The sequence below is a fragment of the Martes martes genome (genome assembly GCF_963455335.1).
Source record: "Martes martes genome assembly, chromosome: 5".
NCBI lineage: Eukaryota > Metazoa > Chordata > Mammalia > Carnivora > Mustelidae > Martes > Martes martes.
The window spans coordinates 22916629-22941030 of record NC_137892.1 but is presented as its reverse complement, the minus strand read 5'-3'; the positions used below and the strand labels follow the sequence as shown (position 1 = coordinate 22941030).

General features: G+C 43.6%; 1 protein-coding gene across 1 annotated transcript; it reads right to left on the bottom strand.

Moving 5' to 3' along the window:
- Positions 1-15768: 15768 nt before the first annotated feature.
- Positions 15769-22721, bottom strand: ARL14EPL (ARF like GTPase 14 effector protein like). The gene is made up of 3 exons (XM_080804459.1): positions 22623-22721; positions 19821-19960; positions 15769-16519 (listed from the first exon to the last, which is right to left on the bottom strand). Exons 1-3 carry the CDS (start codon positions 22716-22718, stop codon positions 16297-16299), a joined length of 459 nt encoding a protein of 152 aa, XP_080660585.1. The 5' UTR covers positions 22719-22721; the 3' UTR covers positions 15769-16296.
- Positions 22722-24402: the final 1681 nt, after the last annotated feature.

Sequence of the window (24402 nt, the reverse complement as noted above, 5' to 3'; positions counted from 1 at the left end):
AGCCAATGACCGCAGGCCTACGGAAGGCCGGAAGGCCCAAGGCGCGCCGCCTCCGCCTTCGCCTCTGGACGCTTGAGCGAATTCCGTGCTGCGTCTTCCAGGGAAAAGGGACCCTCGTCGTTGTCTTCCGCCGCTGTCGCTGTTCTGCCTCAAGCCTGTTCGCCTATGAACTTATTTATATTTACCTATTTGCCTATTATCCATGCAAAGCGGACCCTTGAACAACGAGCGGCTAAGGTTGCCCACCCTGCCACAAGTCAAAAATCCATATGGAACTTTTGAATCCCCCCAAAACTTAAGTATGAACAGCCCCCTGTTGGCTGGACGCCTTGTCTTAGCGGTAACAGTCGGTATGTGTATTGTGCATGCTGTATGTATTATATACTCCATTATTACAATAACGTAAGCGGAAAAAAGCTGGAGAAAAGACGGTGTTATTGAGAAAATCGTAAGGAAAATACATGACGGTGCTCTATTCTATTTATCAAAAGAACCCGAGCACGAGTGGGCCCGCACAGCTCACACCTGTGTTGTGCCAGGGTCAGCTGTGCATATATCTGGATATGGGCATCTATTTTTACGTCGTTGGCACGTATGAGCATCTATTTAGGAGCGTGTACATATACACAAAAATTTTTTTTAAGATTTTTTTTTTTTTTTTTTTTTTTGACAGACAGAGATCACAAGTAGGCAGAGAGGCAGGCAGAGAGGGAGGAGGAAGCAGGCTCCCCGCGGAGCAGAGAGCCCGACGCGGGGCTCGATCCCAGGACCCTCGGATCTCGACCCGAGCCGAAGGCAGAGGCCCAACCAACCAAGCCACCCGGGCGCCCCCACAAATATTTTTTTTTAAACAGAGGAACTTTAAGCACCCACCATAGCTAGTGTCTAGCCTGCGCTGCAGAAGGGAAGGCCGTGAAACGCTCTCCCCGAAAACAGCCTGGATGTCACACATCCACCCGCTGGAGAGGTCCTGCCACCAGCTCCAGCCTCGGCGCTGTGCAGTCGGCCCTTCCTGTATCTGTATCCCTGTATTCATTGAGCACCTACTGGATACCAGATACTGTGCTAGGCACTTGGGACCGAAAAGACCAAAATTCCTGCCCTCGGGGTTTGCTCGCAGTTCAAATGGACGTTTCACTGCGCGCCCTCCGCGGTGCGGTGCTGAGCTAGGTACCGCTTCGTAGGGGACATTCAGCCCCGCAGAGACTGCCATTTAGAACCTCACAGTAGAGCAGGGACGCAATGTGGGTTCAAGAATACGATTGCCCGCCTCAGAGAAAAACGTGAAGGGCCCTCCAGGGATTGAGGGATGGGAAGAGTGGTAAGCAGGGGGGATAGGTTCGGGAAAACTTCTTGTTGCAGGTGGCTTGAGGTCTTGAAGGAAAGATTAGGGCATGTGCCCTGGAGCTTAGTGAGAAATGAGGAGTCATTAATGTTTTTTCTTTTCTTTTTCTTTCTTTTTTTTTTCTTTCTTTTTTTTTTTTTTTTTTTTTTTTTAGATTTTATTTATTTATTGGACAGAGAGAGAGAGAGAGCACAAGCAGGGAGAGGGAGATGCAGGTTTTCTCCGCTGAGCAGGGAGCCCCATGCGGGGCGGGGCGGGGGGGGGGGGCTCAATTCCAGAACCCTGGGATCATGACCTGAGCACCCCTAACCGACTGAGCCAATCTGACGCCTGCCATTAATGTTTTCAAGCAGAGAAATTTTTGTGATGAGAGCTGCTGTCCTTTTTTTTTCTTCTTTTTGGTTTTTGTCTTTTGAAAATTACTATCGTTGGAATGATGGTTGGATAGGAAAGAGGTAAGCAGAAAGTCAAACAGGGAACTATTGCAATAATCTATGGAAAGCAGTAAAATCCCATGGTAGTAAAATAGCTCTGGAGAGTGAAAAAACATAGCGAGTGAGTTAGTGTTACATTTCAGCTGTAGAATCTTTGGGAGCTGGCAAAAGATTGAATTTAATTTTCCTACCTAATTATGTTTTACTTAAATTATTATTTAAATTAGTTGGCATTCCTAGAGCAGCCCCAAAAACATCCTAACTGAAAGGAGAAGCCAGATTGCAAATTAAAAGTGAATAATCCCCACATGGATAATTGAGTCAATTATACAGTGTGTTGAACACATACAAATACATTTAATTCCACAACACTCCACACACTCCCCAATTTGTGCAGTGTCTGAAAAAGATATATGCGAATCTACATAAATTATAGGTCTCTGATACAAACACAGATTACTTTACCTGGCATAATTTTAGAAGGACCCCAGTTTCCCTCGACTTCTGAATAAGTTCCCTTTCATCTTCATTCATTGCCTGAAGCAGGGCTACTACCCAGCTAAAACCATTTGGAATTGCTAGTGAAATTTGCCTCCTCAGTTCCTTCACAACCACAGCTGGGATTTTGAGGGAAATGGCATCAAGATGGTTGGAGCCCTGAATCCATGTAACTTGGAACAAAGTACTTTTCCTCCCTTAAATTTCTTATTCATGTCTTATAATGTCTGTGTTGGCTTCCCTGGGCTGTGGTAAGAATTAAACAGTGTCACATGTGTATGGGAGAAGCACTCTCCCCTCCTCATAACTCAAAGCACAGACTTCCAAGGTTTTGGCAAAAAAAAAAAATAATAAAAAATAAAAGTCTCCAGGATTTTTCTTGGTTTTACTGATGGGGTTATCACTTTTTATTGGTACTTGTTGCTAAAAAGGCTTGAGGCAGAGAATAATTTCACCCCTTAAGTGAGACCCTCAGCCAAAATATTCCTGTGGTCTCTGGCATATACGCATACAGATCTATGAAGAAGTCCTGCGTAGTTGTCTACCTATGGCCACCTGCTAGAGACAGGATACGTACCTCCTCAAAACACGGTTCCATAGTACACTGTACCCCTAACCCTCAAACCTGTCAACCCATCTTGATGATGGATCCATAGACCAGATCGGCTGCCCCTGATCTGTTAGGACTATGACACATACTGAATGCCCCCCATTTTCTTCCATATCCTTGCCTTCATTGCAACTTTCACCAAATCCAACTTTTTTTTTCATTCGGTGTTAGCCTGCGTTCTCTAAAAATTTTCAGCCTGAATTACCTGCTAGGGCATCCCTGGGGATGGTCATTGCAGGGAATCAGGAGTGTGCATGCAAAAGGGAAGGAAGGAGAGGAGGGAAGCAAATACAAGATGGTGTGTTATCTAGCTGGTTACAGATCGAAAACCTTGTGTATTTCTCAGTACTGTCATATTTCCAGAAACACTATTTCGAGGTACTGTGTCTTAGAACAGCCAGGAGGTGGGAAGGAGCAAATTTGTCTACAGACTCTTTGCAGTCTTCTGTCTCTTGTTGATCAAAATTTGTCCCATGGCTCAGACCTCCTCTGGACTCATGGGGTATGTCCCCTGGCACATGTAGGCATTCACTGGAAAACCCAGAGTAGGATCTGAGTCCCAAACCTATAGCAGAGGTGAGCTCAGGGCTCAACCCGTCCCCATCCTTCTCACCAGATGTCTCCTCTCCCACCCACCCCTCACCAGCCAAGGGTGGGAGCAAGTGGCAAGGGCCCTAAAACAGTTCTAAGTTCCCAGGGGCCCATTTATTGGGGAATTTGAACAATGCACTGCCTGAGACAGTGAGGCTGAGCATATCTGGAGAGGTACATCACTCAGAGATGGTTTTACTCCTCAGGTGGAATGTCAACCAAGGAGTTAGTTCCTTGAGCCTTGAATGCTTTAGCTCTTTGGTGATGCAACCTATTTAGTTCACCTATGCCTGGTGGTTTTACCAAAGTCTACAGCAGCACAGTTGGAGTAAGGTCCACTGTGTGCTGGGAGCTAACATTGCCTTCTGGGTGTGACCTTTGTCCTGTTTGGAGCCCCTCCCTTTGGGTGAGTTCCTTCTCAAGGGCCCCATGGCCATTTTCTGCAATACAGTCTGCACCCACTCTCTCCCCCGCTGGGCGTGATATTTATCTTTGATACTCAGTGAAGTAAATACAAGATCTGAGCCTTCCCCATCCTAAATCTCCACCAACCCTTAAGTAAACCGTGGGTACACCCAAGAGCCCTGCCCAAATTCATGCAAATGGTTGTCTTTGGAGGAAGAATAACACTCTTCAACCAACACAATAGTATCTGAGCCCCAGGAACCCAGTCCAGTAGGGATGACCTTGTAAGTAAGCTCTTGATAAATATTGTCAAACTGGGGGCATAGACATTTTATTATGCACCTAGAATATTCTGGCCGTGGGTTAGCTAAGCATCTGGCCCAGGTCCTTAACGCTGTGAAGGTCTGTCGTCCTACAACTCATCCTGAGTTTTTTGGGTGAACTATCAAAGGTAGTTTATAGTCACATAAGGGCAGAAGGCTAGAACTACCCGCTACTCACTGCCCCATCCCCCAGATGACTATCAAACACAAAATTCACATTCAGCTGCTTTGTTGCATTCACTTGCAGAAGCCATCGGCCCAGTTTTTCTCCTCCTCAACACCACACGGAACACACACCTCCCCCTCTCCACACCACCCCTCGGTCACAGTTGGGAGGCCTGTTTTTAGCTCTCTAGTCAGCACTTACCTCAGAGGTGTGAGAGAATCAGTTGGAGTGGAACTAAAGAACACCGTTCTAGATGAGACACATGTAATTGTTCCTTCCACATTTTCTCCATCAATTCTCGGGGGAATGAAGTTTCAAAATCGCCTATTTTTATTTATGCATCGGTTATGTGACTGTTCCTGTCTGATGCGAGACACATCAGGAATAAAGAAGGCCTGAGCACCACCTGTCCTCTGAGTATTTGCACACCAGGCTGTGATGCGGAAAGGAGGTGAGAAGCTTAGAAGGAAAGGAAAAGAGAAAAGAGAAAAGAAAAGAAAAAGAAAAGAAGGAATAGTATCGAAGCCACATTTGCCCATAACAAAGAGTATTAACCAAATGGAGGGTGGGCAAGGGTATGGGAGAGAAACATTTATTAAAATGTGACAAATATCTCCTCCGTGACACATGAACAGATCCCTTTCTGATCTATTCTTACAGTTGAAACCCATCTCAAATTATCACCCCTCTATTTTAATTTGCACCTAGTTTCCTCCATTCTCCTTCCCCGAGGCCTGTGCCATTAACGGGACTGATATTTACACATAAGACGTGTGAAAGATTAAACAGTTTCTTCAGTAATTTCCACCAGCGAACACAGTTGGAAAACAAGTTGGTGGCGCTTCCCACACGTATTGCATGGGTGCCTTGTACCCAGTGACTAGCAAAGAAATAAAAGTAGTAGACACCACAAACATGCAACAGAAAAAGAAAAACCCGCTCATCAACGGCGAACGAGAAAAGCGTAACTTAATCACACATTTGCAGAAGTGTCTGCCAGGAAAAGAAACCAAGCATCTGCCCTGCTTAAGACGGACTCTAAAGGTGATCCCCCCCCCCCACCGCCTTCTAAAACAGTGCTAGAAAAAGAAGGCCTCCACAAAGCCACGAGAATTCCCCAGTTTACATATTCCCCCCATTTAGAGAGGAGCAGAATGGGAGGTAAAGAGCCAAGGGGATGGTGTGGGAAATCCCTGAAGGCTTGAAGTCTGTGAAGGCCCGATAAGGGACCCAGTGGAGAAATCACTCTTCCGTTGCCTCCGGGCAAGGGGAAAAACAGAGCGGTCAGGCAGGAAAAACAAAACTATATCTAGTATTCCAAGTGAGACGTAAGGAGTTGGAAATTTGAAAAGAGAAAGTAAGAAGGGAGTCAGTGGGAAGAGTTACATTGGAGCTGCAGTGAAAACAGACGTCCCTCAACACCCCCTCACCCCGCCCTGTTAACACTGGCTGAAATCCGTGGGCACCCGAGTCCCTCCCCTATGCAAAGTGGAAATCAAAAGAATGAACCAGGGAAGTGAGGGGCACCTGGGTGGCTCGGTAGGTTAAGAGTCTGACTCAGGATTTCGGCTCAGGTCATGACAGGGTCCTGAGGTTGAGCCCCAGGTCGGGCTCCATGCTGAGTGTGGATCCTGCTAAAGATTCTCGCTCCTTCTCCCTAGGCCCCCGCCCCCAATCCTCAAAAAAGGGGGCAAGTCTTACGGAATAGGGAAGTGAACATCAGGTCTGGCTCAGGAGGAGTCAGAGGCTCTGCGGTGTTAATGAAGTTGATGAAGGATTGATCTAAAAAGCCTAGGGCATTCCTGCTGGGGTGGGGGGTGCTGAACATGCCCCTAAAAGTGGAGTAATTCCTGATACAGGACAGTGAATAAAATCTCAGAGTTGAGAAGCTGAAAATTAAATCCACACACACACAAAAAAATGCTACCCTCAACTCCAACATCCCCTTAAGTTTTGGGAGAGAAATAGATAGAAGGGAATAATCAGCCATCAAGCTGGCATCCTGGATGGAAAAAACACACAGCTCTTACAGTAGCAGGGAAAAGAACTAGAAACTCTGGCACCACATCAGAGGTCTGGGCAGAGCTGTCCACGCTCCGCACAAATAGGATGAGAAAAAGGGACACGGCAACTCCGCAGTCATCCTAAAAATATACAAAAAAGAGAGATATGGTATGCAAAAAAAAAAAAAAAACAACAGATAAAAAGTGCAATCTGGAATAAAATATAGCCTAAGAGGCAGAAGAAAATCCCATGTGAATGCTCAAGATAGCACTTACTAAGAAAATTAATTCAGTGGAACAAGAGCTAAAAGATAACTTGGAAAAAAACATAAAAATTAGACGTAGAAGGCATTGCGAAACCAAAGAAAGAGATTGAGGACTAAAAGCACACCATTTCCTAACTAATACATAAACCAGAAATGGAGAGAAACAGACTAAACACAATAGCAAATTGAATTTTTAACAGAAAGGAAGGACTAATCACAGCAAAGGAAAGAGACAAATACAAAGTAGATACTGAGAACACAGAAAGGCCAACCCAAAGATAACTATGTCCCCAAGGCAAAGAACCCAACAAATAGACACAAAAATTCATTCAAATATTGTAGTAAGGAGTCTGACTCCGTTTTTGATGTTTGAGGGCTCAAAGCTTTCAAGCCCCGGTCTCCCCTTCTCCCGTGCTGCCCCACACCCAAGGCAGACTAATCAGGAAACCTGGGACTCCCTCCTTTTGCATCGGCAAGAAGTTCCAAACATAAAAACTTATGGTCTGCATGGGGTAATCTTCGCGCTGGAGCCCCCTCCCTAAACACCCTGAAACCCCATGCCAAGAGCCCTTCTCCCTTCTCCCAAGCCATTTTTGGACCTGCTTGGGACATCTACCCTACTCCTCCCAGAAAGCCTCACTATTTCAGTAATAAACCTTTTCAGACCTTCTCAGTGTGTGTGTGTACCTTCATCAGTCTCCACACCAAACCCAGTTCCAGTTGGTGGGGGTCGAGTCCACCTCATTTCTATAGGATATACGCCAGAAGACATTTCCCCATAAGACTGGAAAAATTGTTTGTGTAGTTTGATGGAAGAGCATATTGTGTTCCAAAGAACCTGATATAAAACAGTGATCCAGGGACATGTTCTGGTCAAGTTATCAAACTCCAAGGATAAAGAGAAAATTCTCTGGGCAGCCAAATGAGAAAAGTAAGAAGAAAAAGAATCCACCAATGTCAGACTTCTTTATAGCAAAGCCTACAAAGTTTTGAGAGGGAAAAAAAAAAGCTTACGTTGAGCCAAAATGCTATTCAACTATTAAGCAATAGTTACATATTCTCAAACAGGATTGCATTCATAGTTTTTATGAGTTCCTTTTCGGAAAACTGATAGCTGAAAACAAGTCAACTGAGAGATTAACGAAAATAAAGAAATCAGGAATGGGGGTGCGTTGGCATTTAGTGAATATTAAATCCATATAGAACCAAGGTTTCGTTAAAATGGAAATTAGATTTATGAAATTAAATATAAGTATTTTAATGTTTGATAATATAAAACTAATGTATTGCTAAGAAACTAGTTTCAGAATGGACAAAACGGGCAATTAAGTTTTAAGAGTACTGATTTCTAAATCTTTCACACTGTCTTAAATGAAATATATTGCTTACGCAATAAATTCAGTATAATTTCTTAGTCTTTTCTTAATCTCTGCGAGGGTAACAAATTGTAGAACTGTGATCTGAATAAGGTCCATCAATATTCCTGTGGAAATATTTGGCTCATTTTGTTTGATCCACTCGATGATGACAGACGCAATGTAATCATAGAGGTTTTTATTTTGAAAACAATATGAAAGTGACTTGATATTTATAGCTAGCTTCATGAATCATATTCTACTCCTGAAGACACTTGAGTTTGAGATCCCTGCTTTAGAGGAGTATTTTAGGAACATACATGCCTTTGTTAAAGAAAAGACAACCTAGGGGCACCTGGGTGGCTCAGTGGGTTAAGTGTCTGCCTGGGGCTCAGGTCATGATCTCAGGGTCCTGGGATCGAGCCCCGCATCAGGCTCTCTGCTCAGCGGGGAGCCTGCTTCCTCCTCTCTCTCTGCCTGCCTCTCTGCCTACTTGTGATCTCTGTCAAATCAATAAATAAAATCTTTTAAAAAAAAAGAAAGAAAAGAATAAACAATCTAAAATAATTTCTTTGGTTTCTTTTCCTTCTCTTATCCACTCCCACTAAAATCATTTCTGTATATCACATACAGGTAGAGATCAAGACATAAATACGCATATAAGGAAAACTGGAGTTCAGTTTGGCAAATGTTCACAGTTCCTGGTTGGTAAGATTTTTCTATAATTTTTCACACTCTACTTTGTACTGCTCTGTCTTGCTGGAATTTCCGCTAACAAGAATATATTGTTTGCACAGAAACAGTGAAGTCATCATTCAAAACGTAATGAAAACAAAGTGAATTACTTATGTGCCCAGGTTTTTTTTTTTAACATTAGGTGCTAAAAGAGATTACACATCAATAACATTACTTTGAGTGACCCCAAATATTAACATCGTTTCTCGTGGTAATTTGTAAATAATAGTAATTCATTAATCATCATCAGAATTCACTTAAGGTCTTTCCAGTGTTAAAGAAAGGTTCAAAGTAAATTATTAATACTACTCCATTTGGAAGGAATGAGAACACTTTTCTCTTCAGCATAACTGCCCATCTTTCGTTTACACAAGATTTGGAGAGGTTTTCCCTTTAGTGTTTGTTTAGCTTAGTGAATTGATGAGAGGGGTGTGGTTACTTTCCTTCATAATCAGTCAGCATAGCATTACTGAAGCTAAGGTGGTCCTTCTCTCAAGTCAAATATCCAGAGAGGTACTACCTGGTCTCATGAGAACCCCAGGTAACTCCTAGGATTTGTCTGACATTTCACCCAATTTCCTTGTTGTTCAGCAAACACACCAGCCCATTCTCAGCTCTGTGTCTAGACTGGAGTCATTTCTCCCTCGTGATAAGCTCTCAAACAGAAAAAGGCCATTGGGTGAAAGCTAATACATCTGAACAAAGTATGAATTTGAGTTAATAACAATGTATCTGTATTGCTTTATCAATGGTTATAAATGTGCCATATTAATCTAAGATCTGGTATTTAAAGAACACAGTCCTTCCCTTCAAAGAACTTACAAACTCAGCTGAAATTAAAAAAAAAAAAGACAATACAAAGTAGAAAAGAGTGCCACGATTGATGTGAACACGGGTCACTGTGGATACTCTGAATATAACATGGCGCAACCTTTATCAAGCTATTCTGACCGTGTGCCCAGCACGGTTGTAAGCACTTCACAAACATTATTTCACTGGATCTCACAACAGCCCTGTGGCAGGTCCACCTGCCTAGATAACAAAACTCACAAAGAGAATTTGCATGACTTTCTCATGGTCACTCAATGGTGGTGGGTACGAGCCAGGACCTGAACGCCATGTGCTAACTCAAGACCCGGCTCTTACCCACTATCCAGCTGACAGTTCCAGAAGGCAACAAGGAGCATGACCTTCAAGAAGGCTCTCAGTGGAAACTTTTGATGAATGCACAACAACAGGAGGCTGAGTTTTTCTAAGAAAGGGGAAATCTAAGAGTGGTGGTGCTTGGGTGTTGAGCTGACCTGCCTCGCTTCGCTTCCACTCAAGTTTTGCAACAGGACCTGATGTGGAGTATCCCTCTTCTCCCACTCCATGCTGTCTGGTCGGGACTGAGAGTCTGAAGTGGGAGTGCAGGAGTTTCTGACCCACCTTAGGACCATTCCACACTGTCCCCGGGGGACTTGAAAACATGAGTGATAAAATGGTCACCAGGACAAAATGTCACCAGGACAGAAATGGTCAGACCTGATTCATCCCAACAATGATGAGGAGTCCGGCTCCGGGTTAAAAACCTCTGTGTGATTTTTCAGCCTAACCATACTGAAGCCTTCCCTGGCATTCCTCGGGAGGAAAGTTGCCCGCCCCGTGCCCAATGGGGTGCACAGCCTGGGCACTGAGACTGAGGGGAGTTGCGATCAAGGACTAAGCCCCTTTGGCTCGTGCTCTCGACGCACCTGCATTTCTCACCAGGTGCCTTCATTCCTTGACGTCTTTATCCGAGACTTTGGGCATGGGTCTTCCTCTGGCACTTCTGCTGGGGGCTCCTTACGGGGGGAGGAGGGAATCTGAGAGACACCTTTCCCCACTCGGACTCGGTAGCCAGTACCCTTCCACTCCTAGACCTTACTAACCTTGTATCCCCCAACAGAGTGTTTCGAACTTCAGGACACTTTTGTCTGGGGCTCCCTCAGCAGAGTTTACACAGATACACTTGAACCTGCACCAGGAGGAAGATGGAACGGAGGGAGCCCTGCCCTGTCTCTTTGTAGCATCCCTCTTATGCCATGACTGTAAATGAAGGCTTGGGTCTTCTGCCTTGGCTCATTCGTTGCTTTAATCAGCTACTATACAACCCATATCAGTCCACATAACCAACTGCGTATCTTCACCTTGGACAGCTTGAGAGAGACACATAGTGGGAGTTATACTTTTTATCTGAAGTATTTTTTTTTAAGATTTTATTTATTTGACAGAGAGATTACAAGTAGGCAGTGAAGCAGACAGAGACAGAGGGGGAAGCAGGCTCCCTGCTGAGCAGAGAGCCCAATGTGGGGCTCGATCCCAGGACCCTGAGATCATGACCTGCTGAAGGCAGAGCTTAACCCACTGAGCCACCCAGGCGCCCCTACCTGAAATATTTTCTAAACTCTTCTTCTGCTAAATGGATCATTTTCAGTGATAGTTCTGAAGCCAAAAAAAAAAGTACCAAAATAAAAATACATTTAGCAAACCTAAAGGTCTGTCATAGATTTGGAAATGTTAAACTAAAATGTTGGGTTAAATTTTGAGGGGAAAAAAACCCCAAATCTGTTTTGGGAATGGAATGTTGGTTTTGTTCTCCGGGTAAAATTTAAAGTACCCAAGAACGGCCAGCAGAGGGAGCCAAAACAACGTGTGTCACTTTTCTCCCCCTGTCTACAAAGCTTTCAGGAACATGGATTAAAGACTGCAAAATGCAAATGAGCCTCATCTTCCCAAAATATATGCAAAAATCATAGAGATCATATAACTTCATGCTCCTCTGTTGCCAAGTGCTGTATAGAAAATTTTAAGGCTGGAAAGAGAATTCTGAATTTCAAGTAGTTCTAAAAATCTTGCTTGTTGTCCCTGTCTTCCCTCTCTGGTACTGGCGCGCAAGAACTCCTGAAAAGTAGGTAGTTTCTATTCTATTTCAGGTGACACATTCTGAGTCGTATAACAACACTTTTTCAGTTGTCACTGTGGGGAGCATCCTGGTTCATACTGGAAACAGGTGTGTTGAGAAGAAGTCAGAAGGCCTCTAACTCGGACCTCTGGAATCAGGCTTCAGATACCTTACGAAAGAAAAAGGAACACACTCCTCATGAAAGTTTGTCGAAAAGGAATTTTCTGCAAGTATAAATGTCTCTCCATTTTCTGGGAGGCACCTGCATTCGTCAGGGTGTGTTTCCTTTTTTGGCCCTGTAAGAAGGGAAAGGAATTTATTGAAAGGATACGGGTTGGCACTATCCTCTTAGTAGTTTATAGTGAAAATTGGGGAGGAAGATATTTTCTGCATAAAAATGGTGAGAGTTTATTTTGTGCGACTTAACGCTCACGAATTTGAGAATTTAATTAAAATGGATTTTAAAAACCCTAAACACACACTTCAGGCCCAAATGGCTGTACTGGCAATTTCCAACAAATATTTAAGGAAGGAGAATGTCATCTGAAACACAGTCTTCCAGAGAAGAAAAAAGAGAAAGTAATTCCCACTCCTTATAAGAAGCTAGCATTACCTGGATCTCGAAACCCAAACAAGGGACTTCCACTTCCAGAAAGATGGGGTAGAGGTACCTTTTCTATTCCTCTCAGTATGTATGGAGAAGAAGGCAGGACATTATAAATAAAACAAACATAATAAGAGGATTCTGAAAGGCGGAGAGAGACCAGCAGATGGACAAGGACCTCAGACAGGAGGAAGGATACACTGGGAAGGGGCGTGGGTTTTTTTTTTTAAACTTCATATAGCCTAGGATTTTTTCTTTCTTTAAGATTTTATTTATTTATTTCACAGACAGAGATTACAAGTAGGCAGAGAGGCAGGCAGAGAGAGGAGGAAGCAGGCTCCCTGCTGAGCAGAGAGCCTGATGCAGGGCTGGATCCCAGGACCCTGGGATCATGACCTGAGCCGAAGGCAGAGGCTTTAACCCACTGAGCCACCCAGGCGCCCCTTTTTCTTTCTTTCTTAACCCCCATGTCCCTGGCACCTAATAAAGTGTGTGGCAAGTAAGAGGTGCCTGGTAAATGAATGCATGAATAAATCAATGGATGAGAGATCACTAAGGAGTGGGTTTATTAAGCATGAAAGGCTATTGAAAACACTATCGAAGAAAAAACAATTAAATTCAGTCCCTGATCTCTGAATTTATTATATATATTATATATATAGTTGGCCAGTGTAAGAACACACAATCATACAGAGTGATGGGAGAGATCTGCTAAAACTATAAGCTATAAACAAAAATCAGCTGCTTCTTAGCCATGACTGGTGATGATGTCATTTCCTTTCTACAGAGCAAAGAACAGAGTACCATGGAAAAAAGGAGACTTTGAGGCAATCTGTGAAGATGAAAAAGAATATTCCAAACACAGGATTAAAGTAGAGATGGTGAGAAAGAAACACAGTATAAAACTGCTTGGCCAGATCATAACTGTGGGCGACTCAATCCTGAATACCCTGAAAACTGACTTCTGCTGTTGTAGACACCATGGAGAAGGATGGCGAAGAAATAAGATACGAGGATTTTCTGCAGCGCCTGGGTGACTCAGTCTGCTAAGCGTCTGCCTTCAGCTCAGGCATGACCCCAGGGTCCTGGGATCGATCCCTGCCATGTCAAGCTCCTTCCCCAGCGGGGAGTCTGTTTTTCCCTCTCCCTCTGCCCCTTCCCCTCCTCGTGTGCACTCTCTGTCTCTCAAATAAATAAAATCTAAAAAAAAAAAAAAAAAAAAAAAAAGACGTAAGGATTCTCCTTCCATTATTTTATACAAGGATATGAGGTGATCAATGTTTCGCATGTACTAAATATTGATAAATCCTCGACAATCAAGAAATCCCCACATCAAATGACTCCTGCTCGAGGGGTCACTTTGCTGAACAACTGTAGGGGGCATTGTTCACAGTATCGTCCATACAAAAGGCACCCCCTGGGCACACAGCAAATATCCTAGCCGGCCAACACTGCAGACCAGCTCAAAAAAATGTTTCGGTTTCTAAGGCATTACAGAACGACACCCTGATATCTACAATTTCTATACATATTCATGAAGGTGCACCACCAGGACTGAAAGAGGGCCAAGCAGAGAAAGGAACATCCTGTTCTACAGATGAGACAATTTCCTCGGTTAATGTCCTCAGACAGTACAGCTATACCCCTCGTTAATGTGAATTTCGTTCAAATCACTGAAGAGCTGTATTCATTTTGTGACAAAATGAGACACTTGCAAAATAAGATTCTGACAATTCACATAAATTTATCTGTGCCCCAATCATTTAGTGTGGGAGCCTTTTTAGAAATGCATAGACTTGGCATTAGATTCAGATGAAATAATGCGATCTCTAAAAAAATGCCCCTCCATCAAATGTTTCGCTAGGGGTTCCTAAAAGCAGTCAGTATGAGGTGTCTGCTCCTTAATCATGCAATTTTTTACTTCATGTTTTGCTTTACTTGGAAAACTTACCAACACCATTTGCCAACACCCTTTCTAAACCAGTCCATTTTAAATCAGATGATCCCATCTCCTGTTTAAGACTAAAAGATGAGACGAGACAAAAGGGAAAGATCCTTGAAGGTTCATCTGCCTCAGATTAATTTTTTTAAATATGAAAAAAAGGACAGCCAGCAATAAGAGAGTGTTTCTCAAACTTAATCTGAACAGGAGACTGACCTGGGGTGTTGGTTGGATGACAGGTGAAGATTTCCAGACCTCATCCTTGGGTTCTGACTCCCGACGTTTGGGATGGGGCGCAGGAATGGGTGTTATTAAAAGCAGTTGAAGAAGATTTGCAATCTAGCAAATTCGGGAAATACTTGTTGTCAGGGAAAGAACATTGACCTAGTCACAGGGTTCAAAATTCCAAGGCGGCCAGCTCTCCCGTGTGTCCTTAACTGAGTCCCTTTATCTCACTGGGGCTAAATCCACAGTTGTAAAAATGAAACAACAGAAAGGGGTTTAGCCTATAGTCCCCTCAAAGGCAGGAGATTATAACATAGTCCCTGCTGGGCTATGCTCACAGCTGGATCCCCTGTGCCTAGCTTGGCATCACCTAAGAACCTCCCAGATATTATTTGTTGACTAATTCACTAGCTAGACCCCAGGCAAGATCCCTTTTCAAGTGTAAAAATTATATGATTCTAAAAATAAGTAAAAAAAAAAAAAAACCAGAACTATTTATTTGGTCAGCCACGGACAAAACCATAGTTATTCTTAAACCCCAAAAAAATAGAAACCAAAAAAAAAAAAGCACCCACTCCTTTCTCCCAGCACATTGCTGGTAAGCGTTTCAAAGGATCAGACTTGGGTAACTTGAACTCATGCCTTCTTTGCAGGGTGGGGGGTGTTCAAGGTAATGAACGGGATGTCCTGAGCATCTCTGTTGGCTTGCAAAGGTCAGTAGAGGCTCAGCAAAGGTGAGTTGAACCTGGAAAACCCAGGAAATTTTGCAGAGAACAGAGTAAGTGCTCCTGCTACACATACAGGAAAACCATAGTCGTAGGAGGGCTTTTCGGATTTTTGTTACTTTAGCCCCAAAACATAGTCACGTAACAAGTCGAGAATTGTTAGGAACCTTGCCTGACACCTAGGGACTGTGCAGAAATAAATACTTTTGGAACTAAAGAACAGGGGCGCTTGGCTTAGTCAGTGAAGCATGAAAATCTTGATCTTGGGGTTGGGAGTTTGAGCCCCACATTGGGTCTATAGATTACTTAAAAATAAAAATCTTAAAAAAAAAAAAAAAAAGGAAATCCAAAGAAAGCTTAGCTCAAATTTCTGTATACCTCCTACAACATATCAGCATTGAAAAGAAAATCACAACATGTATCTAGTCAACTGCATATCAACACTGTCCCTGAACTAACATACAACAGTACACTTTTATATAATAACTTGTTTCCTCCTTTTGAAAAAAATACTGATCCTGAGATGGGGGGCGGGAAATGAAACTACTAGCTTTTAGGACATTCAAGTCCTAATTTCTCAATTTTACAAGTAAAACACAAGTTGTTCATAAAAATTTTGCCAAGTGTGACCAAATTTACTCTGAATGTTATCAAAACATTAATAAGAAAATAAGATATGCACATACAGTACAAAATCACGAGACGTGGGACTATTTTTCATTCAGAGAGCACTTCTGACTTGGAACTGGGGTAAGGGTGAGCGGGTCTGATAAACTTAGGATTTGGTGTCCTACGTAAGAAAAGCTCCCAGCTGCAGAATTCTGAAAATCATAAAACCACCTGGGCGCAGGTAGTAAAAGATGCAAGAGATTGTTCACCCAGAGCAGAGATGGGGGTGTCCCAGGGAGGCGATGCTGAGATCACACACTGTCATTCTCTGGGTACAAGGTGAAGGCATGCAGGACGACACAGGAGACGGGACAGAGTGACTGCCCCTGCTACATTGTTCTAACAGTTTCAGAGAACATGAGTCTTCGGTATGCTTTCCCAGGATCTTCCCTATGCCCTAAAATCTAACCCGCCAGGAGAAAGAGGAAGGCTTGGCTGTCAGGAAGGAGAACCAAACCAGCCCATGTGCAACCGCCCCTAGTCAGGGACCGGATAGGGCAGCGAGCTGACGACCTCCCCGGATTCAGTGACAATGGCATCGTAGACCCAGCGTCGGTTGCAACGGCACTCGGGCCCACACTTGTTGGAGTTGCACTTGGGGCAAGGGTAGAAGCACCCCAGACAGTTCTTCTCCAGGCAGTCACACAGATCGGCGTCGTTACAGATCAGCCTGCCACTCTTGTCATACTTCTTCCTGACTCTGCCGAGAGAACAGAAGACAGTACCAGTGTCCCCATTGGGGAGAATGAACCATTTGCCAGCCTCCTCCATAAATCCAATCCCTTTATTCCGAGGAACCAGCATCCGAAGGATGACCCAGCCATGCTTCCCAATAGTAGATGGCAGCGTTGTCCCGGGAAACTCAGCCCACATGCTCCCCACCCCCCCACCCCCCACTTTCCAACACAGCTGGGCTGGCCACTGATGGGACCCTTTGTGTTGCCAGCATGCTGGGGAACGTGATATTCTATTGAAACCAATCACAAAGCAGAGCTGAATGAAAGCTTCTTCCTACAAATTCCGGACCTCCCCCCATTTTTCTTTATAAATATAATCATTCTTGATGGGGTTTTCCCTGATAAATTACACTCTTTTCTCTTTCTACAGAAAAGCACTCTAGTGAATACGATTATGGTTTTCAACGACTCAAGATAAACATCAGAACAGTCCGTGATTACGCTATCATCATTAACAGAAGAACACACACACACACACACACACTCACACACACTCCTTTGGTAAGAGTCTCCAGGTGCCATGCTTCTTCTGCTCCTCTCTGATTCTGTTTGTTACTCAGCGTGGAGCGACAGGGCAGGTGACCAAGATGGCGGGCTCCCTCAGAAGCTCTGGGTGAAGGCAAGAAGTTCTGTACCAGAGGGACACATCAGAGCCTACACCCCCACTTGAGTCCCCACACTTTCTGTGTCAGCCCCTACAACGTGTCCGGGAGACGAAAGCTGTCGCAAGAATTCTACCACCCTCTCACATCCAGGCCCTTTTGAAATAAACCTTTCAGAATTGAGCTGCTTGAAAGCCTGAGGAGGACCCAAGCGTCTCTAGACAGTTTGTATCCTTTATTAACAACTGGAAGTAAAATAAATAAATAAATAAAAAGGGTTGGCCCTCAGCTGGTGTGGTATGATGAACCTCCACCCTTCATCTTGAAACAGGTCTTCACATCTCCTCCCAGTTCAGTTTAAGTAAAGCTGTTCCCTCTCCTTCCCTCTCCTCACAGAGCAGGGCAGGCTGAGGAACCCTATGGAAACTTGCTGCCTGATTTTCTCACTTGGGCAGGATTTATATTTGACGCATTTCAACTGTGGAAAGAGGGCTCCCCACTCCCTCCCAAGCCCACCAGGAAATGCAGGTGTCCACAGACAGGAGATTTAAAAATCCATGATGGAAATCATAGTCTTGAAGCCACGAGATTGCCCCATTAGATCTTGTCCTTGTCCCTTGGTCTTAACCCAAATATTCCCTCGCCTTAACTCAGACACCCAAGAGGCAAATTTTATTGTTTCCTGCCCACCTTAGGCCATCTTTTATAAAATTCTGAATTATCATACACACAAAAGCGTGCAAAATGTACATGTGCAGAAAAAGAAGAATAAAGCCAACCACCACATTCTCACCACCCAACTTGATGAAAGTTGGTGAAAGCCCTGCCCACTGCATCCCTCAACCCTGCCTTCCAAGAGGAACCACAGCTTGCTCTTATAAAAACCATCTCCTTTCAGGCCCTGGCTGGCTCAGTCGGCAGAGCACAACAACTCTTGATCTCAGGGTCCCAAGGCTTAGAGTCGTGAGTTCAAGCCCCATGTTGGGTGTAAAAAAAAAAAAAAAAAAAAAAAAAAAAAAATTCACCTCCCGGTCCTAGCTACATTTGTGTGAATTCCCAAGCACACTGCATTTCCCTACATCGTGATCTGTGATTCAATCATGATGATACATTTAGCTGTTATTGAAATATTTTTACTTCTATATGCATTCTGCTGTAAGAATATACAAGTTTCTCGTCTTTTTCCATTGTGGATGGGCATTTTAATTAATACTATCTTAATTTCTTTACTATCACAGCAATGCTATGAGACTTTTGAACATGTCTCCTGGTGTACCTCTACAGGAGTTTTTCCAGGATACATATCCAGGAGTGAAAATGTTAGGTCCTAAGGAATGCAGGTAATACCAGGCTCTTTAGAGGGGTTGTACCATATTACACTCAACCCATGTCCAGTGGCTTCATCAACATTGATATCATCAGACTAAATGCTGTCTTTCTGCCTCTCATCATACTGATGAGATTCTGTATTCGAATGTTTGTTAGCCTTTTCTACGAAATGCCTATTCATTGAGTGGTTCATTTTCTTCTTTGAATGCTTATCTTTTTCTTGTTGACTTGTATATATTTTGGACACTGATCTTTCAAATTATAAATAGCTTCTCCTGTCTTGTGGTTTGTCTTTCATTATTTTTAATGAAATTTATTTTAATTTTCACGTTGTCAAATTCATCACCCTTCTCCTTCATGGGTTGCTTATACTTGTGATGTGCCAGCAATGGATGTGGGAAACAAAAGCAAAAGAAAAATTTTTTAAATTTTTAAAAATTTCCTTACTGCCTACAGCCCATTGACAAGTCCTTGAAACAGGCAGAGTGACCTTCCTGTAGCGACCCAGCTGCCTCGATGTTGATACTTTGCTAAGGGCAAAAGGCAATCTTAGCCCAATCCCCCGGACCCTGTAAGTCTACCTTCACGTATAAAAATTCCTCTGGAAACTTCCTCTATCTCTACCACTTAAGATACGTGTTGGTGGTCACCCCCCCCCCCAAGCATATGACCCACCTACAGACATCTGAAGGGTCTCATGACTAAGGTTTATTAGATGGTAATAAATGACCTTATCCCAACAACAGCTAGCTCCCTCAAGTCCTGAATACCCTGCTTCCAAAATTCCTTAGAGACTTCCTCTATCCCTAACCCCCTCCCAACCTGAAAGTATATAATGGACCTCTCCTCATGACCACAGTATAGCTCCTTCTGCCCACAGATCCTGTCCCTGCACTTTCTTTCATAAAACCACCTTTGTGCACCAAAGACATCTCAAGTATTCTTTCTTGGCCATTGGCTCCAAACCCCAACATCTTTCCTACCTCAGTTGTCATTGCACTTATGACATATCTGTACATATTTGACACCTGAATCCATTCCCACGGTTACATTATTTCTCCTTCGAGTGATAACATCTTTCTTTCTTTTAATTGTCTTTCTTACTGAAGTTATTTACTCTAACTGAAGGGCTTCTGAAGCCTTTAAAAAAAATTGATTCCCAGCTTGGGATTATTGTCTATTTCTTGATGTTGCTAACTTCCAAACACATGGGATGATACTGTACTTTAGAAAAGATATTTTTAAAACATAAAAAAGGGGCAACTCTTCCTCTGCCAAGAACTCAGGCATTTTGTAATCCTACAAATCAAATATGATAAATCATGAATCTTACTTGTATTTTACAGAAAAATACTCATTCATCTTTGACATCCGAGCTTTCTTTTTCTGCTGCCTCGTTTCAGGATTAAAGTCGGCTACCTGTGGTCCGGGGTTTTGAAACGCCAAGCATCTTAACTGCCGCTCTATCTGTTGCTACGAAACAAACAACGTATTTGGAGTAAGAACAGGATAATTTTGTTTTATGTCGTATCAAAGTACCTGTTCCATAACTTTTGCCATAATGTCATGGAAGTACAGATGTTTTACCTACAGAAATAAACAGCTTAATTTGATTTTCAAAAGATGTTGTGAATTTCCTCAAGTTAGGTGATTCGGAATAAAGAAATCCATAGTATAAAATTTATATAATAAATATATATATAAGGGTACCTGAGTAGCTCAGTCATTGAGCCTCTGACTCTTGATCTTAGCTTGGGACTTTCTGGATTGTTGTTGTTGTTGTTTTTAAGTTTTATTTATTTATTTTAGAGACAGGGATGGGCAGAGGGAGAGGAAGAGATGGTCTTTTTTTTTTTTTTAAGATTTTATTTATTTATTTGACAGACAGAGGTCACAAGTAGGCAGAGAGGCAGGGGGGGTGGGGGGGGTGGGAAGCAGTCTCCCTGCTGAGCAGAGATCCCAATGCAGGGCTTGATCCCAGGACCCCAGAATCATGACCTGAGCTGAAGGCAGAGACTTTAACCCACTGAGCCACCCAGGCGCCCCTGCTTGGTTGTTTTTAATACTGTATATGTATATTTGTATATATTATATATTTATATATATTTATATTTTTAAGCATAAATATATATTTATATGTATTTATTTTAAAGTAGGTTCCATGCCCAGAATGAAGCCCAACATGGGGCTTGAACTTGCAACCTTGACATCAATACCCAAGCTGAGGGGCACCTGGGTGGCACAGACCGTTAAGCATCCAACTCTTGATCTTGGCTCAGGTCACGATCTCAGTGGTGACACTGAGCCCTGAGTGGGGCTCTGCACTCAGTGGGGAGTCTGCTTAAGACTGTCTCTTCCTGGAGTGCCTGGGTGGCTCAGTGGGTTAAAGCCTCTGCCTTCGGCTCAGGTCATGATCACAGGGTCCTGTTTCCCTTCCTTTCTCTCTGCCTGCCTCTCTGCCTACTTGTGATCTCTCTCCCTTTGTCAAATAAATAAAATCTTTAAAAACAAAACAAAACAAAACAAAACAAAACAAAACCAAGCAGGAACAGAATTCCCTTTATACTTGCAAAATACCAGTTGGCTTCTGAAATCTGAGGGGGATTAAAGTCCCAATTAGAGTTTATGGAGGACAAGAACAAGGGAGTAAAACCTTTTTGGAGCTGTTGGCTGGACAGACTCAGGTGAAGTGTCTTAAGTGTCTCAAGGTGCAGTGAGAACCCAAGGGGCACACAGCCCCCTCCCCCTGCCCCTGCCTTGGGTGTTCTGAGATATGTTTCAGAACAATCATGCCCTTGGGCGTGTAGACCCCATCAGGGCTTTGCAGCTACCTGAAAGATCTCTCAGTAAAAGCCAGATTTGAAAAGGAGAATTTTCCCAGAATGGCTTTCAAGAACGTTAGTGGAATGTTTCAAAAGACTTGACCTGGAGACATTTGCAGTTGGAAAAGAAAGGGAGCTTAATGGAGAAGACAAGCAACAAAGATGCTTCAATAAATCCTGATAACTTATTTTAAAACTGTGGCACATGTATCATGAGGGAAGGGAAGGTTCTTCTGAAAGATTTTAGAAGAATATAATCTGAAGAGCCCCCAAACACACAGGCTGACATACAGGTGAAATGCTTCACCTGGAAACAAAAGAGAAACTTTCAAAGTGTGAATTTCAGTAGCAGATTAGTAACAGAATCTCAGCCTCATATGCCCTTTATTTAGCTTAATAATAACAGCTTAATAATAAAAAGTCCAGGCTGTCCTAAATAATATAAATACATTTCTTTAAATTTCCATCTTGGTGTGTGTGTGGGGGGGGGGGTTATAAACTTAACCTTATGAGACAATTCAACTTTGTACCGTCTATTACCATTCTCGGTTCCCATGGCAAAAGTTCAGGAACAGAGATACAAGGGTAAGCCTCTCTGTGTCCAGATCTTGGCTCTGCCACTTGCTAGTGGTGGGCCTTAAGCAAGCTCCTACTTCTCTGAGACTCAGTGTCCCCTTTTTGCAAAATGGGGTAACAGGATTATCTTGGGAGAAGGATTTGGTGGATTAATATATGCAAAGATTTAGAATCACAGGGTACCTGTGTGGCTCAGTCAGTTGAGTGCCTGCCTTTGGCTCAGGCCATGAACTCAGAGTCCTGGGATCGAGTCCCGCATGGGGCTCGCTGCTCAGCGGGGAGTCTGCTTCTCCCTCTGCCTCTGCTCCTCCCCACCTGCTCAAGCTCACTCTCTCTCTCTCTTTCAAATAAATAAATAAATAAAATCTTTAAAAACACAGGGGAGGAAAGCTAGGTTTTTTAAAAAAAAAATAAAAACACTGGACACTATAAAAACACTATATTCTCCACAAATATTCTTCTCCAGGGGTAGGATTTTATTGCACGGAACACTGGGCTATAAAATCAAGGGAGTTGAGTGACAGAGAGAAGATGTGTGAAGTGTGACCAGCCCGGCCAGGAGCAGAGAGAAAAGGTGTGGGGTGGGGTGGGGGGGGGCAGGTAGAGCCCCATCATCACAGAGCAGCAGAGAACCTTCCCTATGAAATCCTGATGGGACTCACATCAGGCTCACCTCAGAGATCCCCAAGTTGAGACCTCTCCAAATACCATGAACCCCTAATATCCATTTGCCATACCAGTTGCTTTTGTCCAATCTGACAGTTTTTCTCAGGAGAACTTTGACCTGTGTGTCCCTCATGAGTGGAACTGTTTTTGTCTGATTGTTCATTCATTTCTGTTCACTGAAAAAAATTAACCGGGGTGGGGGGCGGGTAGAGGAGAAGTAGGACGTATTACTATCATATGTCCACAGTAACTTCATCCTATAACTTTCTGGCTCTTTCCCTGTAGCTTTCTTTCTTGCAAAGCCAGGTTTCCGGAAAAAGCCATCAGCCCTCCTGGTTGCTTTTTTGCCACTCGCTCTTAGATCTGTCATCCCCCCTCACCTCCTCCCCGCCGGCCCTCTCCCACCCCTGCCCTGCTCCAGACAACCACTTGACTGACATTCTTCTCTTCTGGGTGTCCCATGAGCAAATCAAACGTACCTTTTACAGTTCTTGGCATTGAAGAGCTTGCTGGAACAGGCAACACAGGGACCATCCACTTCTCTAGAAGAGGAGTATGAATTCTTAGACCTCCATTCTTTCCCCCTTATGCTCAGTCCCTTGAAAAAAAGGAAGACTCACTGATGTCCTACATCCCCCGTAGCACTGTGAAAATCTTATCCATTCCTGCGGTTTCGGGGTCACCCTTTTGCAGAGAGAGTTCCCCAGGGGGTCTCAGAAATCCCTGACCTCCTCATTCATGTTTTCTGACAAATTTCTAGTACAATGGGAGCTCAAGGGAAGGCATCGGTTTTCCATAAAACCCACCTGCAGACACGCCTGGTATTTACTTTGTTGTACACACAGGACACCAAGACGTGTGTGTGACTCAGGTGAAGTCAGCACAGGATGCTAATCTCAAATTCACAGCCCAGGCTGCTCTGCAGTGCTCTCTCAGAAAGGACCAAGACCCACAGCCCTCTGATAGTCTTCTCCCATATCCACTATTGGTGCCGTCCTCAGGGCACTGTTTCTACCAAAGGAGCCTGAGTTGTGATTTACCAAGGAGGCCTGGGTCCTATGGTGCCCCACTTGCCTGTCAGCTGGACGTTCCTTCTCTGTACTCCCAGGTTTGGGTCAGTAGACATTGACCGCCCACTCTCCAGTTCCCAGTATTAGGTCAAGAAGCTGATTTTTCTGGCTAAAATTAACAAGTCAGGAAACGACAGGTGTTGGCGAGGATGCGGAGAAAGGGGAACCTCTTATACTGTTGGTGGGAATGCAAACTGGTGCAGTCACTCTGGAAAACAGCATGGAGGTTCCTCAGAGAGTTGAAAATGGAGCTACCCTATGACCCAGCAATTGCACTACTGGGTATTTACCCTAAAGATACAAACGTAGTGATCCGAAGGGGCAGTGCACCCGAATGTTTATAGCAGCAATGTCCACAATAGCCAAACTATAGAAAGAACCCAGATGTCCATCAACAGATGAATGGATAAAGAGGATATGGTATATATATATATATATATATAATGGAATACTATTCAGCCATCAAAAAATAAAATCTTGCCATTTGCAATGACATACATGGAACTAGAGGGTATTATGCTAAGCAAAATAAGTCAATCAGAGAAAGACAATTATCATATGATCTCACGGATATGACGAATTTGAGAAACAAGACAGTAGATCATAAGGGAGGGAGGGAAGAATGAAACAAGACAAAACCAGAGAGGGAAATAAGAGAGGGAGACAAACCATAAGAGACTCTTAATCTCAGGGAACAAACTGAGGCTTGCTGGAGGGGAGGGGTGTGGGAGGGATGGGGAGGCTGGGTTATGGACATTGGGGAGGGTATGTGCTATGGTGA